Source organism: Anguilla rostrata, chromosome 12 (genome assembly GCF_018555375.3).
Source record: "Anguilla rostrata isolate EN2019 chromosome 12, ASM1855537v3, whole genome shotgun sequence".
Lineage (NCBI taxonomy): Eukaryota > Metazoa > Chordata > Actinopteri > Anguilliformes > Anguillidae > Anguilla > Anguilla rostrata.
In genome coordinates this window covers 21,624,536-21,643,756 of record NC_057944.1, presented here as the reverse complement: position 1 = coordinate 21,643,756, position 19,221 = coordinate 21,624,536, and the positions used below count along the sequence as shown (strand labels likewise).

The 19,221-nt window shown below is 42.9% G+C and overlaps 2 protein-coding genes across 3 annotated transcripts in view; one reads left to right on the top strand and one right to left on the bottom strand.

The window, feature by feature from the left end:
• Positions 1-8,710: 8,710 nt before the first annotated feature.
• phox2a (paired like homeobox 2A) lies at positions 8,711-13,925 on the top strand. The gene is made up of 3 exons (XM_064301668.1): positions 8,711-9,335; positions 10,864-11,051; positions 11,285-13,925. The coding sequence occupies exons 1-3, from the start codon at positions 9,113-9,115 to the stop codon at positions 11,756-11,758; spliced, it is 885 nt and encodes a 294-aa protein (XP_064157738.1). The 5' UTR covers positions 8,711-9,112; the 3' UTR covers positions 11,759-13,925.
• A 197-nt stretch (positions 13,926-14,122) lies between these two features.
• The window catches only part of inppl1a (inositol polyphosphate phosphatase-like 1a), a 42,097-nt gene continuing 36,998 nt past the window's right edge, over positions 14,123-19,221 (bottom strand). For both annotated transcript variants that reach the window (XM_064301661.1, XM_064301662.1), the window contains exons 22-27: positions 19,034-19,189; positions 18,749-18,833; positions 18,351-18,491; positions 17,465-18,251; positions 16,748-16,884; positions 14,123-16,418 (exon numbers count right to left, since the gene is read on the bottom strand). In XM_064301661.1, the coding sequence (XP_064157731.1) occupies positions 16,310-16,418; positions 16,748-16,884; positions 17,465-18,251; positions 18,351-18,491; positions 18,749-18,833; positions 19,034-19,189 (1,415 nt within the window). In that variant the 3' untranslated portion in view covers positions 14,123-16,309. The remainder of the gene's footprint in view (positions 16,419-16,747; positions 16,885-17,464; positions 18,252-18,350; positions 18,492-18,748; positions 18,834-19,033; positions 19,190-19,221) is intronic.

The following is a 19,221-nucleotide window of genomic DNA, read 5'->3' as shown; positions in this document are numbered from 1 at the left end:
AAATTCAAATTCACAGAGGACTATTTCTGTAGATTTTTTCAAAATGTTTTTGCAATGTGAAAGGGGCTACGTGAATTAGTTTGTGGCATGGGGCGGCTGGGGTCAATTTTTATCTTGATTTTTTTAGTGGTTGCGGACTACATCGTGTCAACATTATCTTGGGTGCCTGTGGTGGTCAAACTGAAAAGCATCTATGGTTTTTAGGGGCAACAATATCTGAATATTTTGTTTCCAGTTCCACCACGGTACCACCCCATCTGATTCAGCCTGTCATCCTCATTTCTGGCTCAGTCAATGCGGCTTCTACCCAGCCTGTCTGAAAGCATGAGTGACCTGAGAATGCAGACAAACCTGCTGGACAGTTGTTCTATGATTTCAATGTTTGGGAGCTATGATGCCAAAGTTCTACCGAGGATTGTGGGAATGGTGTAAACCAAAATTAGCTTTGTAAATGGATAACCCACTGTTATAAATATTGTGAGCGAAGACTTGTCTTTAATATAATGCTTAAACCAGCTGGAGAGACAATGATTGGATAATTCCAGTTCTCAAGGAGATATTTTAATTTTCACTTCACTAAAAAAACATGTTTGCAACCGAAAGGCACAGTTTTTCAAGGTGCAAGTCAATTTCTGAAGATAAACTATCTCCAAGGGGAAATTTGTTTCAACAGTACATAATGTGTACCTGTTATTTCACCAGCTTCCAGTATTATGGGGGTTAAAGACAACTTGGAGAAGAACATGTCTTGCTGGGGATGCACAGGAAGAGGAGGGGCCGGGGGTTATTCCAAAGAGCCTTGCCTGTCAAACTATTTATATTCAATGCAATTTTGGTGATTGAATTGCAAGTGAGGAAACTGAAAACAAACCCACTCCTGAGAGGAGACCCAATGCATTGCTTACCATCAGAGGGAGAGCAAGGGTGGGCATATGATGTTACTCATTGTGTTACTCAGAAAATGTCATTCCACTAATGAAAGTAAATAGTGAATTAAGTTATTGCAAGAGTGAGAAGGGCTTCATTAGGGAGAGCTGTCAACAACCATGGCAGAGGTTCACTAAGACAATGCAGTCTGCCACTTTCCAATCGCACAATGTGGTCCTTCCACACACACACACAAGTCTTTTAGTGTTAAGAGTAAAGTGACAGCTGTTATTTTAGATTAGACAAACCACTAAGTCATTATGTCAGCTATCATACCAGCTGTTGTAATGGAGTTTTGCACATGCATATGAATATTTCTAATCTTAATTTTTAATCTAGTAGTATCTGACAGTAATAAGAATTAGAATTAAGATAATTGGGACTGTTAAACTTGACTCTGTTATAGTACTTGAATCACTAATTAAGGCATACTTAATCTATTTATCAGTCTGTCTGTATTATTGGTTTGCTATAGATCATACATTGTTCTCAGATTGACACAATTTTGTTGTTTTCTACTCCAGCCCATTAGATTGAAATAACAGTGAGCAACTCCTGCAGGCTATCAGCTTTAATGTGAGGGTATTGGGTGATCCATGTAGGAAGTACAGCCTTTTTTTATACATAGTCCCCCCATTTTAGGGAAGCAAAAGTAGTTGGCCAGCTGTGTCTTTGCATTATTAGTTCATACGCAGGAAAGTGAACAAAAGGTCTACAGTTAATTTTAGGTGGAGGATTTGTATTTGGAGTGGTCTCGCAACACAAGGACCAAATTAAGTATGAATGCCAGTAAAGTAGGCCATCATGAGACTGAAAAATTTAAATAAATCGAACAGAGCCATAGCCAAAACATTGGGTGCATCAAAATATAATGTTGCTACACTGTTAGGAAGCAAGAATGCGCTGGTGAAGCAATAGCAAATGATCTGGTAAACCACAGAAGACCACAGCTTACCAAATTAATACTTCTAATTGTAAAGAAAAACCCTTGTCAACTGTCAAACAGACCAAGAACACTCTCCAGGATTTAGGTATAGATGTGTCAAAGACTACTATAAAGAAAAGACTACACTAGCATAACCTCAAAGGGTTCACCATGAGCTGCAAACCACTGATAAGCCTCAAAAACTGGACAGCCAGGTTAGAGTTTGCTAAAAACTACATTTAAAAAAAGACATGTAGAGTGTTCTGGAACAAGGTATTATGGACAAAAGACACAAGTATTAACTGTGATGGAATGAGGAACCCCCGTACATATCCCTAGAATGACTTCCATACCCTAACAATCTAACACTGTGAAAATGTATTCTTTACCGTTATTTGCATTGAATGACATTTCTGGTCTTCCTGTGTTACTATATGCCAGTATTAAACATTCAATGTTCTTCCATATGTATTACTATTATAGCCATCGACCTACTTGCCCAGTTCGTATTATCCATTATCATATTTGTCTGCACTTTCAACGAGATATTTTAATACATGTTCTGTTCCGTTATTTTTCCACCATGGCCCCACAGGACCGAGGATGGGGAAGGAAAATCGATTAACCCATAGTGTCCTGCTCTTTAGATGTGAAATTGCATTGCTGTGTAGTGTGTATATCGGCGAGCACCAAAATGGTTTCAGCATATTAAAGTATCGCAACTCATTCGGGGTATGGGCTATTTGATATTCTCCTGTCATTCGGAAGTCATCAAGGCCCGCGCTCATTTACTTGCCTATATCTATACCTGTATCTGTCTCCGTTCATTACCTGGCGAATGTAACCTATCTTTGCACCTGCGGTGACGTGGGCGGGAGTTCTACGTAATTGTGTTGGGTATAATAGGCATACTTGAAAAGAACACAGCCGATAGCCTACTTGGTGAATTCATTTTGGAACGTCTTGACAAATATCGTTTTAGGGGATGTTTTGTTTTGTTTGCCTTATATTCAAGATGTACAATCAAGATACTTGATTTAGGCTACAGTGTATAGGCTGTTGTCGGACATTTTAGTTAGGGCTAACAAGGTAGACCCTGTTTAGGAGTTGATTGTTGACAATCTTGTACAGGTACAGTCTTATGACCAACATGTTGCCGTTAAAAAAAGAAATCCAAAGACTCCTATAGCCGTCCCCTTTTTAGAATACAAAAATCCATTCTCCCTAATTCAAATCTTGCTCTGGGACAGCTCGCGTGGCAGATTGCTGCCTAATTAGTTTAGAGGAAACTTAATTCAATTAACTTTCCACAACTCCAGCGCCCCGCCAGTTGGACCTGCCTTTCAAAGAGTGGGTCCAGATCCTCTGATCTAATTATCATGTTTGGAGAAGCTGCTGTTTTTCTGCTGGAGCATTTTAGGTTATACAGCTGGGAGGAGGGGGTGGAAATGGTCCTGAAACAGATTCTCTCGGGACTGCTGTTGCTCTTTTTTCAGAGTTTCTTTATTTAAAGCATCTGAAATGTATTCAGTGTCTCGTTTAGACGGCTTTATCACAAAGAAAATGCCATGAGCCCGAACGTTTCATTTTAAATAATAAAATATTGTTTTATTAAGTACAATATGTAGCCAACAATTCATTTACTAATGTTTTAAGGAAACCGAGGAATAGGCCTATAGAATGCATGTACCCTAATCTAACATTTATAATGATGTAAACAGAAATTTAAACTAGGCTATTTGGTAAACTATTTTATTTTCTCATAACATAGGCTATAGTCTTGAACAATATCGCAATTTCTGTTTTGAATACTCATGTATTTATTTAAACGTAATGAATTTAACCTGAATTAGGAAAATTAGAGGATTTTTTAAATTATTATTTAAGTTGGTTGGTCTAGGCTATCTGAATCTATTTTTCTTAGACTGGATAGTCTTTTGACAGAATCTGTCGGTGAACAGCTATCTTCTGAATATCGCTATCTGTGGTTTGCTTTGATTAGCCTACAAGCCGCTACAGTGCCATCACTAGGGGATTTCAGAAGAGTCAAGTGCTCGACGGTCGAAAGGGGGCACAGTTGCATTTAGGCCAGAGTATGGGTTTTCAGGGAAAAGTTTGAATGTTTCCAACTCGACGAAAAGAGCAACGACCTTTACTCATGTTGAACACCGTACCAACGGATGACCTAATCCCTTCAAAGACGGGGTATCATCAGAGTTTAAAATCCACTGCTGTCCGAGTGTTTGTCTTGAAAATGGGCCTTAATCCCAGCTAATTCTCTCGCGCAGGGGAACTGAAAGGATACGGGGGTTTAACTTGGAATTTCAAATTCATTGGCGATTAACTGAAACATTAATGGCAACCATTCAAATTCATGGTATTCGTGTAAATAAAGGTTGCACAAAAGTCACGAGAGCTTTCTCGAGACCGAAGATTGACGGATCCGAGTCTTTAACTGAAAATAGAAGTTTCATGTGCCTTGTACCTTGGTTTAAAAATGAAAACATGCAGTATTCAGTAATACAATTCCACATTTATCAGTAGCGCAATTTGAAAATCTGCGTATCCTTATCTGATATGAATCTTTCCCAGCACTTTAATTGTGCAATTTAGCCTATCTATAGCCTAGGTTACGCTTTTATTGCTTAGGAAAGATTTTATTCGCCATCAAAAAAAATGTAGAAAAGAAGACTCCTCCCAAAGGAGTAATTAAATTTGGTTTAGTTTTGTTTCGCTTTTTCATCTGCCTGACATTAATCGTTTCCGATGGTCCACCCATTAAAAAGAGGTTCGTCTCACAAGCGACTCCTATGCCCAGGATGGAAATGCATAGGGTGTACGAGGGGTGACAGAACTATGACCGATCGCTTGTGAATGCAGATTGCCCTAATGAAGCGGTAGGGTAGGGGAACGGGGGAAGATGGATGAGACGGAGGAAACGGTGCTGTGACGGATAGATGGAATGGAGTAATGGAACTAAGCATGAGGGAGCAGAAATGGATGAGGCAGGAACAACCTGGGTTCAAAGAAAGGATTTTGGGGGGTAAAGCTGGTTTCTGTCCCGAGGGTATAGGCTGTATAGAGGTAAATGTGAGGAAGATGTAACGAGTTTAGCTGACACGTAGAACTGTCGCTCAAGAAAACTGATCCTTCAGAAAATGCTAGATGAGTCCTTTTGAATACCAATCATCTTAGAGGTGTCGCCCATATTACACAGAAAACGTTATTAACAATGGAAACTATAATTTGGCAATTTGAATAGTTGCCTACTACTCCAAAAGCTCCAGTATAATATCTATCGTTATCTTTCACATAGGAAATTGTCTGTAAACCCCAATGAACAATTAAACAGCCGCGAAAGTAATTATCATTTATCAGATTTAACATAACTGAATGTTACTTTCAAAATAGCCTATTGCTTACAATTAAAAATATACATAGCAACACTGAAGCAACATTTTGCCTTTAAAACCAAAGCATATTAGACTTACTTAAATAAATGTAATGCAAAAACTTACCAATACAAATACAGTTTTTTGACACATTAAGAGAAAGTGGACATCCGTTATAGAAGCAAACCATTGTTTAATTAACTTCTGTATTTTCTTTTATTACACTTGCCAACAATCCATGCGTTTTAGCCTATATATTCACATGTCAAGGCTAGGAAATCGCTAAATCTAATATCTTAAAAATCCCTTGGCTGCTGTCCATTGAAAAGGTGCTGAATTAGTAATTTATCCTCGTTCATGAATCAACGAATAAAATACTTTTCAATTAAGAAATTAAAGTTGGGACAACATCATCGATAAAGAAGTATTTCCAAAATATGAAAGTCCATTTCAACAACAGTAATTGTTAAACCGTGATTGTTTGTTTATTTTTTTCTTATAAATTAAAATTTTCAGTTTCACGGAAGTGTGAAATTTTCAGTTTCCACTAAATAATGGCCCACTCGACCAGAAAATAATTAGACTACTACTAGATTATAGTACATTATTTCTTTTTATTTGAACTACAACCATATATCTTCAAATTATTTTAGACTTAACTCAATGACAAATATTTTCTTATATATCCAATCAAAAGTAACATATGTAATGTTAAATTGTGTTGCTACATAAAAAATGTTTTTTGGGTATGGGTATCGAATTATTTTTCTATTTATTTTTTATTTTATTCATTCATATATAATAAATTATCAACACAATAAAGATTCTGTTTGAATGCTATGCAGTTTAGGTGCGATTAGCTTTATCCTTTTGAACTTTAGACTGCTCTTTGAAATGGATATGAAAGATTCTTTAATATTATCCCTCCAAGACTCATGCCCTTTTTTTTCTGAAGGCATACGATGAGAGAAGATCCTGCGGACTGTATACAAACAGCTCCTCTCCCTTCCTGTCGAAAGAAGAACAACCATCCGACTGTTTTATGTAGCTATCACTATTACAAAACAATACAGGCATATTACACCATGAAAAAAATAGGCCTAGTTGTTTTTGCACTGTCATATACTCCTAGTACTTTGGGGGAATAATTTAAGCAAGTATCCGTTACCGGGGGTCTGACCCAGTTTGCGATCTCTTTTCCAAAAAAAGAGTAGGCTATATGAAAATAAAAACACATGTAAACTGTATTAGCGTATATGTGGGCCTAATATAGATATCAATTTTAAAGTACAAAAAAGTCAAGCGGATACAACTTGTTGCTATCTGAAAAAAATGTCGCTTTAGCACTTTTTCAGTGTAGATGTTAAGTCAGCTGTACAATATGTTTAGAAATAAAGTGAAATAATATATGCATATGATTTATTTGTTGATGGATTGACTTTGATAGGTTGAAGGGGTCTCTTTGGTTTGCCGGCTATTCACTCTCGAATTATCCAAATTCACCGTGACAAACCTGCTGGAGGCGGCCGGTGTCTAACCTGGTTACAGCCAGAAAGCCTTACAGATCTGTGACTGGTTCCAGATCTTTTAAGAAAGAAAAATGAGAGAAAAGCGAAAGACTGGGATCGACCTGAGGGCATGACTGAGAAGGGGGATCGCCTCGAGCTTTTTGCCATGAACGCCGGAGAACCAGCTAGTTTTGGCACGTTCCAGACTGGCCCGTGGAGCAGGGCGCAAATTTAATTACGAAGAGATGGACATGATTAGCAGGAGGCGTGAAATGAGGATTTTCTCTCATATTGTATTGAAGAAGCCTTTAAAATCATGTTATTCTGCGTACGCTTAGTCAATGTGAAATAAAACGCATTTGCACGTAAATTGTAAACAAAATGGTTCGATAGCTACACGTCGTGTATTGGGTGCAACAAGTGTTTCAAAAAAGGTTAGGTTATTGGTCACATAAGTCTACACTGAAAGTAAAATGTAATTCCTGTATCACAATCGACGTTTACATTATAGGCTTAACCAATAAAACGGCTGCGGTCAGATAATTGAAGATGGATCGGCAACAAATAAGTGTAGCCTTGTCCTTAGGAACGTTTCAAGTGTGAAAAGCTCCGAGGAGCAACTTACATCAATGCTGCTTTCATATATATATATATATATATATATATATATATATGCGCAATAGGCTTAAATGCTTGTTTATTCGTTTCATTACTTAGCCCGCAATTATTATCAATAATAATTCAACATTTCTTAGAGGTCTGTGGAAACTTCATGTTGGGACAGGCGGATTAGTGCACGGAAAGTGAGCGTGTTTAAAGAACTGTGCAGTTTAACCAGTTCTTGCGAATCAGATTTAGGCGGAAGCACCGCGCGATGATGGTCCACAAATATTGATTTTTAAACAAGAATTTAATGTAGCCCAATTGATATTTCAAAAACACGGAAGTTCAAACTCGCACTCAGGCCGAATTAACGGAGAGAGATCATATTAGAACAATTCGTTTGTCAAACATTAACGAGATAACAGACTCTTTACAGCTCAGCGCAACACATTCTGCTCTCTTAAAATAAGGAATTTCCATTGATAATTCCGAAATAGACGCGGGCCTATTCATTAATTTAGCATCCACAAATATTAATTTAGCATCCACAAATGCTAAATTAATTGGGCTATTTTGATTCATTTATAAGCACAATAAATTGTTCTTTAACGAAATGTTCTAAAATAATTATACAGATTTACAGATGCATATTAAATATTCATAATTTTGGAGCTGTCTGTATTGCATTTGGCTATATGAGTGGAATTTAGCACAGAAACAATAAATTATTCTAATAATCTCCAAATTATTATTCAGCATCAGCATCAACCATCGTATCATAACAGGGTAAAATACGAGTGAAGGCGATAACGGAAGATACCTATCTTTTAAACGATGACTGGGTGGGCTTTTTTTCCTTTTTTTAAACACTATTAAAGTGTTGTTGCCTGAGGGGCGATTAAATGCGTTAGTATCACATTCGATGACACTGAACAACAATTTAAACCAATTTACAGGCGTCATTGCTTTTATGACAGGTGGGATTCACCGAATATCACGTTCTAAAATGTATTCTTTCGGCAGTGATTCGTTCAATGAGTTTTGACTTCAGCTAAACAGATCTTAACAGACAATAGTCAGGACAGTCAGAAAATAAAATGTGAAACCCAAAATATAATTGTAAACCTAAACCTGTAGCCCAAATGGAAAACGTGATTTTAGTATCAGTCTATATATCCAATAGCTACGGCTTGACAAAATCAGATAATAATAATTAAACGTATTATTATTATTATTTCAGTTGTCCCATGCAGATGCTTGAACGAAAGGGTTAATCGTGAATTAGTAATGCATGAGAAGTGGGAGGGGGCTGTCCAGTAGTGATGCCCCCCAATAGACTAGGGAGATATTGTCATGTAAAGAGACCACCGCCTCGCTATTGTCTCCAGGACTGCCAAGTTTATTATAAACACACTACAGCCGCTCAGGCGGAGCATTGCGCTGTCGAACAGAACTCGGGATAGTGAGGAGCAGTCAGGGAGAAGAGCGCGAGGGGCGTGGATGCTTGAGCAGGAGAAAAAGGGGTTGCGACGCAGGCAGGCAGATAGACTAAGCGCTGTCAGGAGCAAAAAGCTGAGGGACGCATAGCTTGATCCATTTGGACGGTACTGAATACTGCAGATCAGATCAGAGGTCTTGCCAATTCATAAAAAATTGGAATCTCTTTACGTCCCGGTTTCAACCCGTCATTGTATGCTCAAGACTTCATTTACGCCCGTGAAAAGCACTCGCTTGAGAGTTTGCCTTGCCGTTTCTCCATGTACAAAATGGATTACTCTTACCTGAATACCTACGATTCCTGCATGGCAGCCATGGAAGCGTCGGCCTATGCGGACTTCAACTCCTGCAGTCAAGCCAACACCTTTCAATACAACCCTATCCGGACCAGCTTCGGAGCCAATCCAGGTTGCCCTCCCCTCAGCACAGGTAGTTGTACGCTGGGAGCACTTCGAGACCACCAGCCTGCTCCGTATTCCACAGGTAAACCATTTCTCTTCACGGAATAAAATAGTATTTAATCAAGGGGTCTAATTGTCGCCCATATGAGAGGTAGTAACAAGTGCACGTGTTTTGACGTTTTCAAGCGCAATCTTCAAATTCTCCTTGCCGATGGCATAAATAAAACTATACGAGAGCGTCATTGCATTATCTCTTATTTATATCAGCATGTCTTAAGCCACAGACAAATTCGCATGTGATTTCAATATACAGCCTAATGAAATATCCGAAATGCGTAATAAATTGAAATGATCTAATCAACGCAGTGGATCTCCTGCACGTCAGAGCGCATTGGGCGTAATATTGGGAGAAACTGCCTAAACTGTCTTTTTAAAACAATAATTTAATTCAGTAGCTAATATGCACCAGTTTGTTTAAAAGACTTGCTACTCGTACTTTATTCTAACTTTAAAAAAGGAATTGCGCTTAAATTTCTACCAACTTCATCAGAACAAATAAATAAACAAATATATAAAACACAAATGAATTTAGCCATTATTCTAACAATAATTGTATTTATTTAATTGCAAAACACCTTCCCAGTATAATTATTAACTTAGCTACATCGGATATCGTCAGAATAAAGGAGTCATCAGGGGACACCTTGATCAGATCGAGATTTTATCTGAAACACCTGCGTTGTTTAGCGACCTAGTTTAACCACAGACCTGCAAACATATGTAGGTGTACCCTACACGTATATAAATGTACAGCTTGAATTTAAATGCGCTTTACTATTGAACATATTGATAAAATTTTAAGATTTTATTTTAGGCTTTTGGAATTTCTCCAGTATGTTCCATATTGCAGGCTATAGGCTATTTAAACAAATTTAAACAAATATTTACTTTTCAATGAAAATAAATGTAATTTCTTCCAAATTCACGTTTTCGTGAATATGAAACACTCCTCAGTACCTAACAAATATCATATTTTCTGAATATAAAATACACCGTTCCGGATTGATACTTAAACGGCATACATTACATTGCGCATAGCTGACGCTTTTATGAAGAGCGATTTATGTGTACCGCCCATTTAGCTTATGAATTAATATTTGGTACCCTTTCCTGAATTCGTTCCTTCAGGCTATCCTGTATATGTTTTGATTTATCTTGTTGTTAAACAAGTTCCAAGTTAGCTGTGGTTAAAAATTAGTAGGCTAAACTACAATCGTCTGCATTCCTTGAATGCTTAATTGTTTCACAGTTCGATTAGCAACCTTAAATAAGACAAATAAAATTAAAGCATTAAATCATTTTATATTTAATCATATAGAGTCTAAAAGTACTTTCATTATAAAACATATTAACCCAGGGGCTTCAATTTATAGATATCACAGATATGTACGGATATATATTTTTGTGTTATTTATTCAAGGCAATTGCGCGAAATTTTAAATGTCTAATAATTAAATCAGTATATTTACTTTTTTGCTTATTTATTGCAATTTCTTGTTTGGATTGGGGCTTATGGTAGCCTACATCTCACATCGCCATTGCCTCCCCAGTACCCTACAAGTTCTTCTCTGACCCGTCCGGGCTTAACGAGAAGCGGAAGCAGAGGCGCATACGTACGACGTTCACCAGCTCTCAACTGAAGGAGCTGGAGAGAGTGTTCGCGGAGACGCATTATCCAGATATCTACACAAGAGAAGAGCTGGCACTTAAAATCGACCTTACCGAGGCTAGAGTTCAGGTGAGCGCAATCAAGCGACAGACTACGCCGTGCAACGTCAGTTAAAAAGGGAAGTCGTCCCACAAAATGATATGTGTGGTTTATTCCGGATCATGCTGATCAACATTAAATAAGTCTTAATGAATCCATACGCAAGACTTTTAAATGTGTTAGTTGTGAAACGCTAACAACTTACGAGGTGAACTGATAATAATGTGATGGCTGCTAATACTCAGAACTACTGTCTTCTACAGGTGTGGTTCCAGAACCGGCGTGCCAAATTCCGAAAGCAGGAGCGTGCGGCCAACTCTAAAGGCAACAACGGCACGGGGAACAATGGCAACGCGAGCACCAAGAAAGGTGAGACCAGGACCTCATCAGAAGACGATGAGTCAAAGGAGTCCACCTGTAGCCCGACCCCGGACAGCACGGCATCTCTTCCCAGTTCAGGGAACATGGGCAGTCCTGGCAGCAGTCTGAGCCCCAGCCCGGTGTCCGCTGCAGGAGCTGGCTTTGTCAACACCTCCTCCTCCTCTGTACACCAGGGGCTCAAGGCCCCAAGCTGGCCCGGTCTGGGCTCCGCTAGCACTGGGGTGGCCCCCGCCGGGCCGCAGGGCTCCGACCTGCTGAAGGCCTGGCAGCCTGCGGACAGTATGGCCGGACCCTTCGCCGGGGTCCTGTCCAGCTTCCATCGGAAACCCAACGCCCTGAAGACAAACCTGTTCTAGAACTTGCCTCCTTTGAGCTGGACTCCCTTTTATTTATTATCATATGGACTCAGAGTGACAGGTGTGGGCGTGCATGGGCCTATGTACATGCGTTAGGGGTTTGTCACAGAAACATTCCACCCATGCACCTAAGCTGTATAATTTCACCAAACTAGAGTACAGGCTGAGAAACCATGCAGACACAACAGGTTTGACTCTCATTTACTTCCTCTTCATTTATAAATAGGATGCGATTGACAAGGTAATGCTGGCCGAAGCTGCTTGGTACATAGCCATGAATCACCAGACGTTCGTTCGGCACTTACGCTGCACTGACCACAACCCTCCACCCCCCAAATTCATTCATCTCAATTTGAATTTCAATTGGTGAAAAACAAACAAAACAGGTATTTAGAGAGACAGAAAAAAGAAAACCTTATTGTTACCAGCAAGCACAACTTCCCTTTGTAATAGAGCTGGAGAAAAAAAAATCCCCAAATCCAATTACCCAACGCTGTTTTTTTAAAGTATTAACAAAGTATCAGTCAGCAGACCGCTTTCCTTTCTCCACTTAAAGCCACTGGCTACTTCCCTGCTCCCTTTGCAGCCTCTTCAGGAGTGCTGGTTCACCTTTGACCCACTGCACTAACATGCCCCTCTCTGCTATCCCGTTCAGCAGCAGTAGTGGGGTCAGTGTCCCCAGTCACCACTAGCTTGCAGCCGAGGATGCCTTGCTGTAATAACGGTTATGAACTTGAGGATTTTTCTAAAGCAATAATCCAGAAGAAAATTACAGTGAAAGGTAAGAGCGACACGGCTGGCTACTGTGCTGGAAGCCCCAGGCGTAGCGACAGACAGCGGCTCGGCCTCGTTCCTACGTCCACCAGTCATGGCTATTCCTCCGGTCCACCAAACGGCAACACTCTGTCCCTTTCACACTACTGCCTACAGAGACACGCCCTAACACGTCTCCCATCTCAATTTCCTTTCATAAGCTATACCTGTACGTGACCAAAAAAATAATATAGTAATCCAATATAGTAATAATTTATTAAAGTCAAAAAAGAAAGAGTAACAGTAAGTGTGACCTTTAGTTATGGTCTGGTTTTTTAAAGATAGGTATAAAATATTGCAAGATGAAAATAATTTGTAAATATAATATAAGGGTAGTGCAGTTCTACTTCACAGTGGCGATCCTGACATTCCAAAGACCGTGCGATGCAAGCTCACAGTGCAGACGATGGCGGCTGGGTTTCTCACGCCTGCTCTCCAACCCCTTCCTTTCCCAAGGCCCTTCCTCTGTGCGTAACCCTTTCTATACTGTGTCCACACAATGTTTGTATCCAGTCTTAGAGGAGAAAGTACACATTTATAGCACTAGTATGTAAACGCATAAAAACATTTCCTCTGAAATACCGCCTCTATCCCACGCATCCTTGTGTCTTGTGAAAAAGGGTGTTGGTGATATTACTTCCCAGCTACAACCTAGAGAAAAAAATATTAGTTACCTTCTTGGTCCAGATAAAGACAAAAAAAGCCCATCAAGATTTTATTCAGGAAATATACCAGACTACTTACTTATAATGCGGCACTTACGGTACAAACCAGGTCGTTCACAGTTCATTACCGTCATAACATACATACACGAAAGCACTGCTTCATGTGAGCAGGTTTCTCAAAGGCTCAAATGGTGGAATATTTGCTTGTCATGGATTATAACATTCCACCAAAACTTTGCTACATCATTTTTATTTGTTAAAAGTGTGATATTGATACAGTATCTGTGATGAACCTTATAGATTTTGTTTCCCTCTCTACTGCAATGGGATCGTTGAAAAGGGAAACAGACGAGAGCTCAAATGAGCATTTTTCTGTCAACTATACAGATATTTAGTAAATTATAGAAGCCGTGAAGTGGCATGCAAATGCAATGCGGTCGTGCACTGGGTGTTTCTCTGAGGTGTTGGGTAAGCTCCATTCATGATGTACATTTTCTGGTTTAAGAGGTTCTGATCGGTGTAAAAAGAGAACAGAATACAAACGAGCTAATTATGTGCTGCACAGGACTCTCCAAAGCTGCTAAAGATCTCACACTGAATTGAGGAAAAAATGCTATTCACATGCTTTGTCACTGTAGGTTTTTTCTAATGTACTGTATGATAAATGTCACATAAAGTATTAAACCACTCATCCCTGTTATTTTTCATTTTCCCCATTAAAAACCAACACTGCATTCTGATATGCCTGGCTGGTTAGTGAGAGCTTTTCCCTTTCGTTATTTTGAGCTCATTGATATTGTTGCAGTCGCTGAAACGGCTTATTGGAAGATCATTAAGACGCATTATTCACTATTCGAACAGTTTTGGAATCCATCAGTCACATACATTGACTGTTAGCAATTAGTTTTTATTTGTTTGGGAGGGGAAAAAATCTTAGAGTCGTCCTGCAATATTAACTTAAGAATACAACAAAACATTAAAGAAGACAAACTGGCAGAATGTAAAACAAAGACAAGAAAACATTTGAGATGCGTATGAGAGTTAAACGGATACATACGTTGATGGGAACTACTTTAAACAGGCACAATTACTCTGACTGGAGGTATAAACTACAAAAACAAACACTCTACAGATTACAAACAATCTGGAACAGACAATATAACCAGGAAGGGGGTTCTTTCCCATTTGGCAGCAATTACCATGAAATGAAACCGCAAATCATGGGGCTCTGTCTGAACCAGTGGACAGAGCCAGCACACTGCTCAAGCATCACTTAACAAAGTCCAATGTGCAAAGATGAACAAATCCAAACAGAATTTCACTGAGGAAGGTGATGGCTTCTCAAACTAAAGAACTCTGGGGGGAAAAACAGAGCGGAGGCAGAAAGCCCCGCCCTCCACAGTCTTACAGAGACATAACGGTTCTGCAAGGCAGTCCTAACACCCCTGATCAGCAGACGAATTAGTGAGAGGTACTGCCTGGCCAGCTCATTCCATTGAAGGCACATGGGGTGTGTGTACGCGTGCGTGCGTGCGTGCGTGCGTGTGTGTGAGTGTTTGTGTGTGTGTGTCCCAACACAGCACACAAGGAAGGAGTGTCACCTTAGGAGGAGTGCAGAGGGCACCAGGCATGTACAGTACATCAAGTCAGAAAGGCTGCATTACAGCTCCATGACCCAGGGCCCCACACAGCTGCTCACAGCTGCTGCCGTCCTCCTTGTGCAAATCCCTGGCCTGCGCGAGCAGACCAGGCCAGAGAGATGGCTGCCACAGGACACAGTCCCGGAGGTGATGGCTGGCAAAGTTCAGCTTTTGGAGCAGGTCTTTTAGAAAGAGCCTGAATGAGGAGGTGCCGACTACCACACGTCAGTTAGCTTTCTTCCGCGATTTACCGTTAAAGGCGTGCGCTCGTGCAACATAGCAACACATTCTCTTCTATCGTCTCTTTTCTGATCACGTGATCAGAAAAGATGACTGAAGCTGCTCTGGATTGACTCGCTGGTGATTGTAACTAACGTCTCGGAAAAATATGCACACACCTATTCTACCTGGCAGTCAACCAGCAAAATAGGAGGTCGGTCTGAAACTATATATGCGTCTATCATTGTTAGGATGAAAAAATGAATTCTTTCTTGTACTGTAATATTGCATGTTTGAAGTGTCTCCCTCTGTAAATTCACGTGCATCAAAAGTCACATTTTAACAGTACTGTGGAGAACGAGTTCGTCGCGCTGGCTGATTATTCAAATCAATAGCACCACCTGGTGGTGAGATGCACAAACATAAAACTGGTGCTTCACAGACTGACCTGTGCTTGAGGCTGAACAGCAAATGGACAGGAAATGGTGACTTCAGTAGAAAAGCATGTTTTCTACAAATGAATTGAAACTGACACTGGGACAAGGTAGCTTTCAATTTCCAAGAACTCTTCTTTCTCTAGCCTTGCAGAAGCAGAAGAAGTGAACTGGGGTATGAAACTTGAACAATCACCGAAAGAAGAACTGAACTGAAAATATAATATACAATTTCAGTCATAACACACTCGACGAAGCAGGTACGAGTCTTCAATTCTCTCAAACACCTGGACGAACAGACGAATGTACACTCAATGTCAGGCTCGCGGTCTGTGAGCAGTCAGTCAGTGCGGATTTGGTTTAAACCATTCCCTTTACCTTTGCAACATAATACATGCAATATAATGTTAAAAAATAGAAATAAAAATAAAGTGAAGTTAGAATAAAGGAGTGAATCTCCTGCCCAAGGTAAGGCGAGGAATGTAATGCAGGCTACATATGGAGACCGTTCTCTGAGGCGCAGCCTGATGATGTCACTTCCTGTTGCCAAGCCGTGGGAACAGAAAGGTGTCCGTTGTCTGTCAGAGAGGGGTGCCGTGGCAGAGGTGCTGCCATGAAATGTTTTTATTAAATAATGACGATAATTATAACAATAATGGACGATGAACTTAAAAAAGGGTCTGACAGACAAAATGTCCTTGAGAAAAACAAAACGATGAAAAAAAAACTACAGTGCAATTCTTGTGAGGCGTGGATTGGACCAGCTCGGCTTGGCTCGGCTCACTTTTGTTGCTGCTGTTGCTGCTGCTGCTTCAGGCTCTCCAGCAGGATCTTTTTGTGGGCGGGATCCAGAACTCCCGCCTCCTCTAGGTCTTCCTCTGTGATGTCACTGTGGAAAAAGAAGGACAGATGAAGGGAAGGGGAGGGGCATCCACAGAGAACCCAACCCCCCCTCACTCAGGGACCCTCCGAGCCCTCATTCGTCTCAGTTGAACCCCCTTTGTATTTGCTTTCCTTCATATTGGTGTCCTGGCTAAGCTCATAACAGCCTAGCCTAAAAACAGCAACGCTGGAGCTGTTAAATATTATTGTGCAGTAAAGATCTTCGACATAAGCCGAAGAATCCGTTGTGACACAGTTCTCCTTTATATAGCCGTGGTTGAGCCGAGCTCTTACAGACGAAGCGCTTATTGCGGTGGGCGGAGCCACGGGGCTGACCTGAGGAACTCCAGGTCGTCCCAGCCGTTGTGCAGCAGCCCCTCCTCGTAGCGCTCCAGACCCAGCCTCTGGAGCCACTCCCCCACGCTGGACTCCACCGAGAGGCTGGAGCTGCTGCTGCCGCCCTGCCATATTCCCTGGGGACGGTACAGAGACACGGGTCAGCCGCAAACAACTGAGCACAGGCCACAGCACTCCTGCCCAACCCTGTTCCTGGAGATCCACCGTCCTGTAGGCTTTCACTCCAACCCTAACAAAGCACACCTCTTTCAGCAGCTGTACCGCTTTCTCACACAAAACCCAGGGTTGAAGCCGGATACTGAACACGGGTTCAACCCGTGTTTGATCCATTCGCGCCACGCGAGTAAGAACCAGGTTCTTGCGGTTCACACAAGACCCGGATCTGCAAGTTTACTTCCGTACATGTTCTGTTTTTTCCCTGCTAATACTGCTTGGTAGCCAGTTGGCTAGCAAATATAATGTAGCCTGCCAATACGCTGGCTTAACCAAGGAGGGTACTAGAAAGGTACTAAAGATCTTGTTCAGCTACAAATGAGTAAAATCGGGTGTGCTAACTTAGGGTTGAAATGAAACCCTACAGGACGGTAGATCTGCAGGCACAGGGCTGGGAAGCACAGGGCTGCAGTGGCCTCAGACACACAGCAGGACGCAGAGTCAGCACAGAGTGTGTGCTGATGGACTGACAGGCCTCCTCACCTCCTCCGGCAGGTCTTCTGCAATGCTCTCCTGTATGGAGCGTGGAGGGAAGGTGCGGCAGGTCTCCGGCAGTCCCAGCCCTCGCAGGTGGGGGGCGCCCATGGCCTTGTGCGGGACGGGGGGGTTTCTGTCCCGCCCCGGCTGGTACTCCACCTCGCTCAGAGTCCGGGCCATCTGCAGCACCGAGCAGGACTGGTCGTCCAGGCCGGACCCGCCCCCCGCTCTCCTGAAGGGGGCGGTGTTTAGGGCGGGAGGCGGCTCCAGGCAGAAGGCCCTGCCCGTCCCGCCCGTCCTTCCCGCCCCCCCCGCCCCGCCCGAGGCCGGAGGGAGGGCCCCGGCAGAGTCCGGGGGCTTGGCCGGGATCTTTATGTCAGCCAGGTCCGGGTAGACACCCCGAGACTTGACGTCCTTGCTGGTGGCGTAGAAGGGGTTCTCCGTCATCTCCATCTTGGGGAGCGGGGGGGGCGGGAAGTCCGGCGGGGGCCGGTTCAGCGTGGCGCTGTGCGGCCCGGGGCTCCCGTCGTCCTCCGAGGACCCCTCCTCGCTGGCGGGGCGGGCGGGGCGTCCGGCCGTCTGCCTGCGCTGCTGGGCCGAGCTGCCCGTCGGCGGCTTGCTCTTGCTCGCGGCGGGTCCTTTGGTCGCCACGGGCGGGAGGGCGGAGCCGGGCAGCAGCTCAGAGGCCAGGGCGGCCGACTGGTTGGGCACGCCCTCCAGGATGTAGTAGGCCGGGTTGTTGTAGCTGTTCTTGCAGCTGGAGGGATCCCCTTCCACAGAGTCCTGCTTCGCCCTGAAATACAAACTTGAGAAATGAGCGTGGTGCCGCAGGGAGCGCGGCTCTGCCCACAAACGTGGCCGCTCCAGACCGCGGCCTGACCTGCACACGTACCTGGCCTGCGTGCCCTCCTCCTTGGGGGTGCTGGGCAGGGGAAAGCTGGGACGTCCCGCCGTGGTGTGGGAGGAGTTCTTTTCGCCTTCCTCGGACACCTTCCCCAGGTCCGCCGGCGCATTCTTGCGGGACATGGTGGGTCTGGACAGGGATGAGCGCAGCAGGCCAGAGTTACACCGCGTTTCGTCCCACTGCGGCTCACAGATGGTCTCCTAGCACCCCTTACCTTCACATTTACTCTCAGTTTACCCCATAGTCCATTCCCCATAGCCCATCCTTTCACATGGCAGAATTCTCACTCACGAGGGCTATAAGTGACTTATGGACATGGAAAGTGTGTGCTAATCTTGGCCAGCAGTGCTCAGTTAAAGGTTGGGCTGAGAGTCAGAGGTACCCACTTGACATATTCATGACCCGTTCGCAAAGGCAGTGTCGCTCGACCCTTCGGGCCTCCAGTTTCATCTTTGTCCACACTGATCCACTCTGCGGGACCAATCACAATGCAGAATAAAATGTCAGCCACAGGGTGGAGCCAGAACAACACTGATTCCATACTTACAGTTGTACATCAGACAAAAGAAATCAGTACAACAACAGTGCAGCTTAGCTAACACTGCTCATACACACTCGTATACATGCGCACACACACACACACACACACACACACACACACACACACGCACCGTAGAGTCGCTCCCGGGTCCCCATCCTCTCAGACGGCACGCGGACCCTCATGGACCCGCGGATGTTGCCCGTCTCCTCCCCCCGGTGAGACAGGTAGGTGTGGAACTGCTGTGCCGTGCTGCCAATCATCGACTTCAGGGCCAGGACACACTCCCCTGGAGGACGAGATCCTTCCTTAGCACATCAT

Coding starts and splice junctions, on each gene's coding strand:
- phox2a (XM_064301668.1), top strand. CDS start 9,113: ATGTACAAAATGGATTACTCTTACCTGAATACCTACGATTCCTGCATG. Junction 9,336..10,863: donor GCCTGCTCCGTATTCCACAG/GTAAACCATTTC, acceptor TTGCCTCCCCAG/TACCCTACAAGTTCTTCTCT. Junction 11,052..11,284: donor TTACCGAGGCTAGAGTTCAG/GTGAGCGCAATC, acceptor TGTCTTCTACAG/GTGTGGTTCCAGAACCGGCG.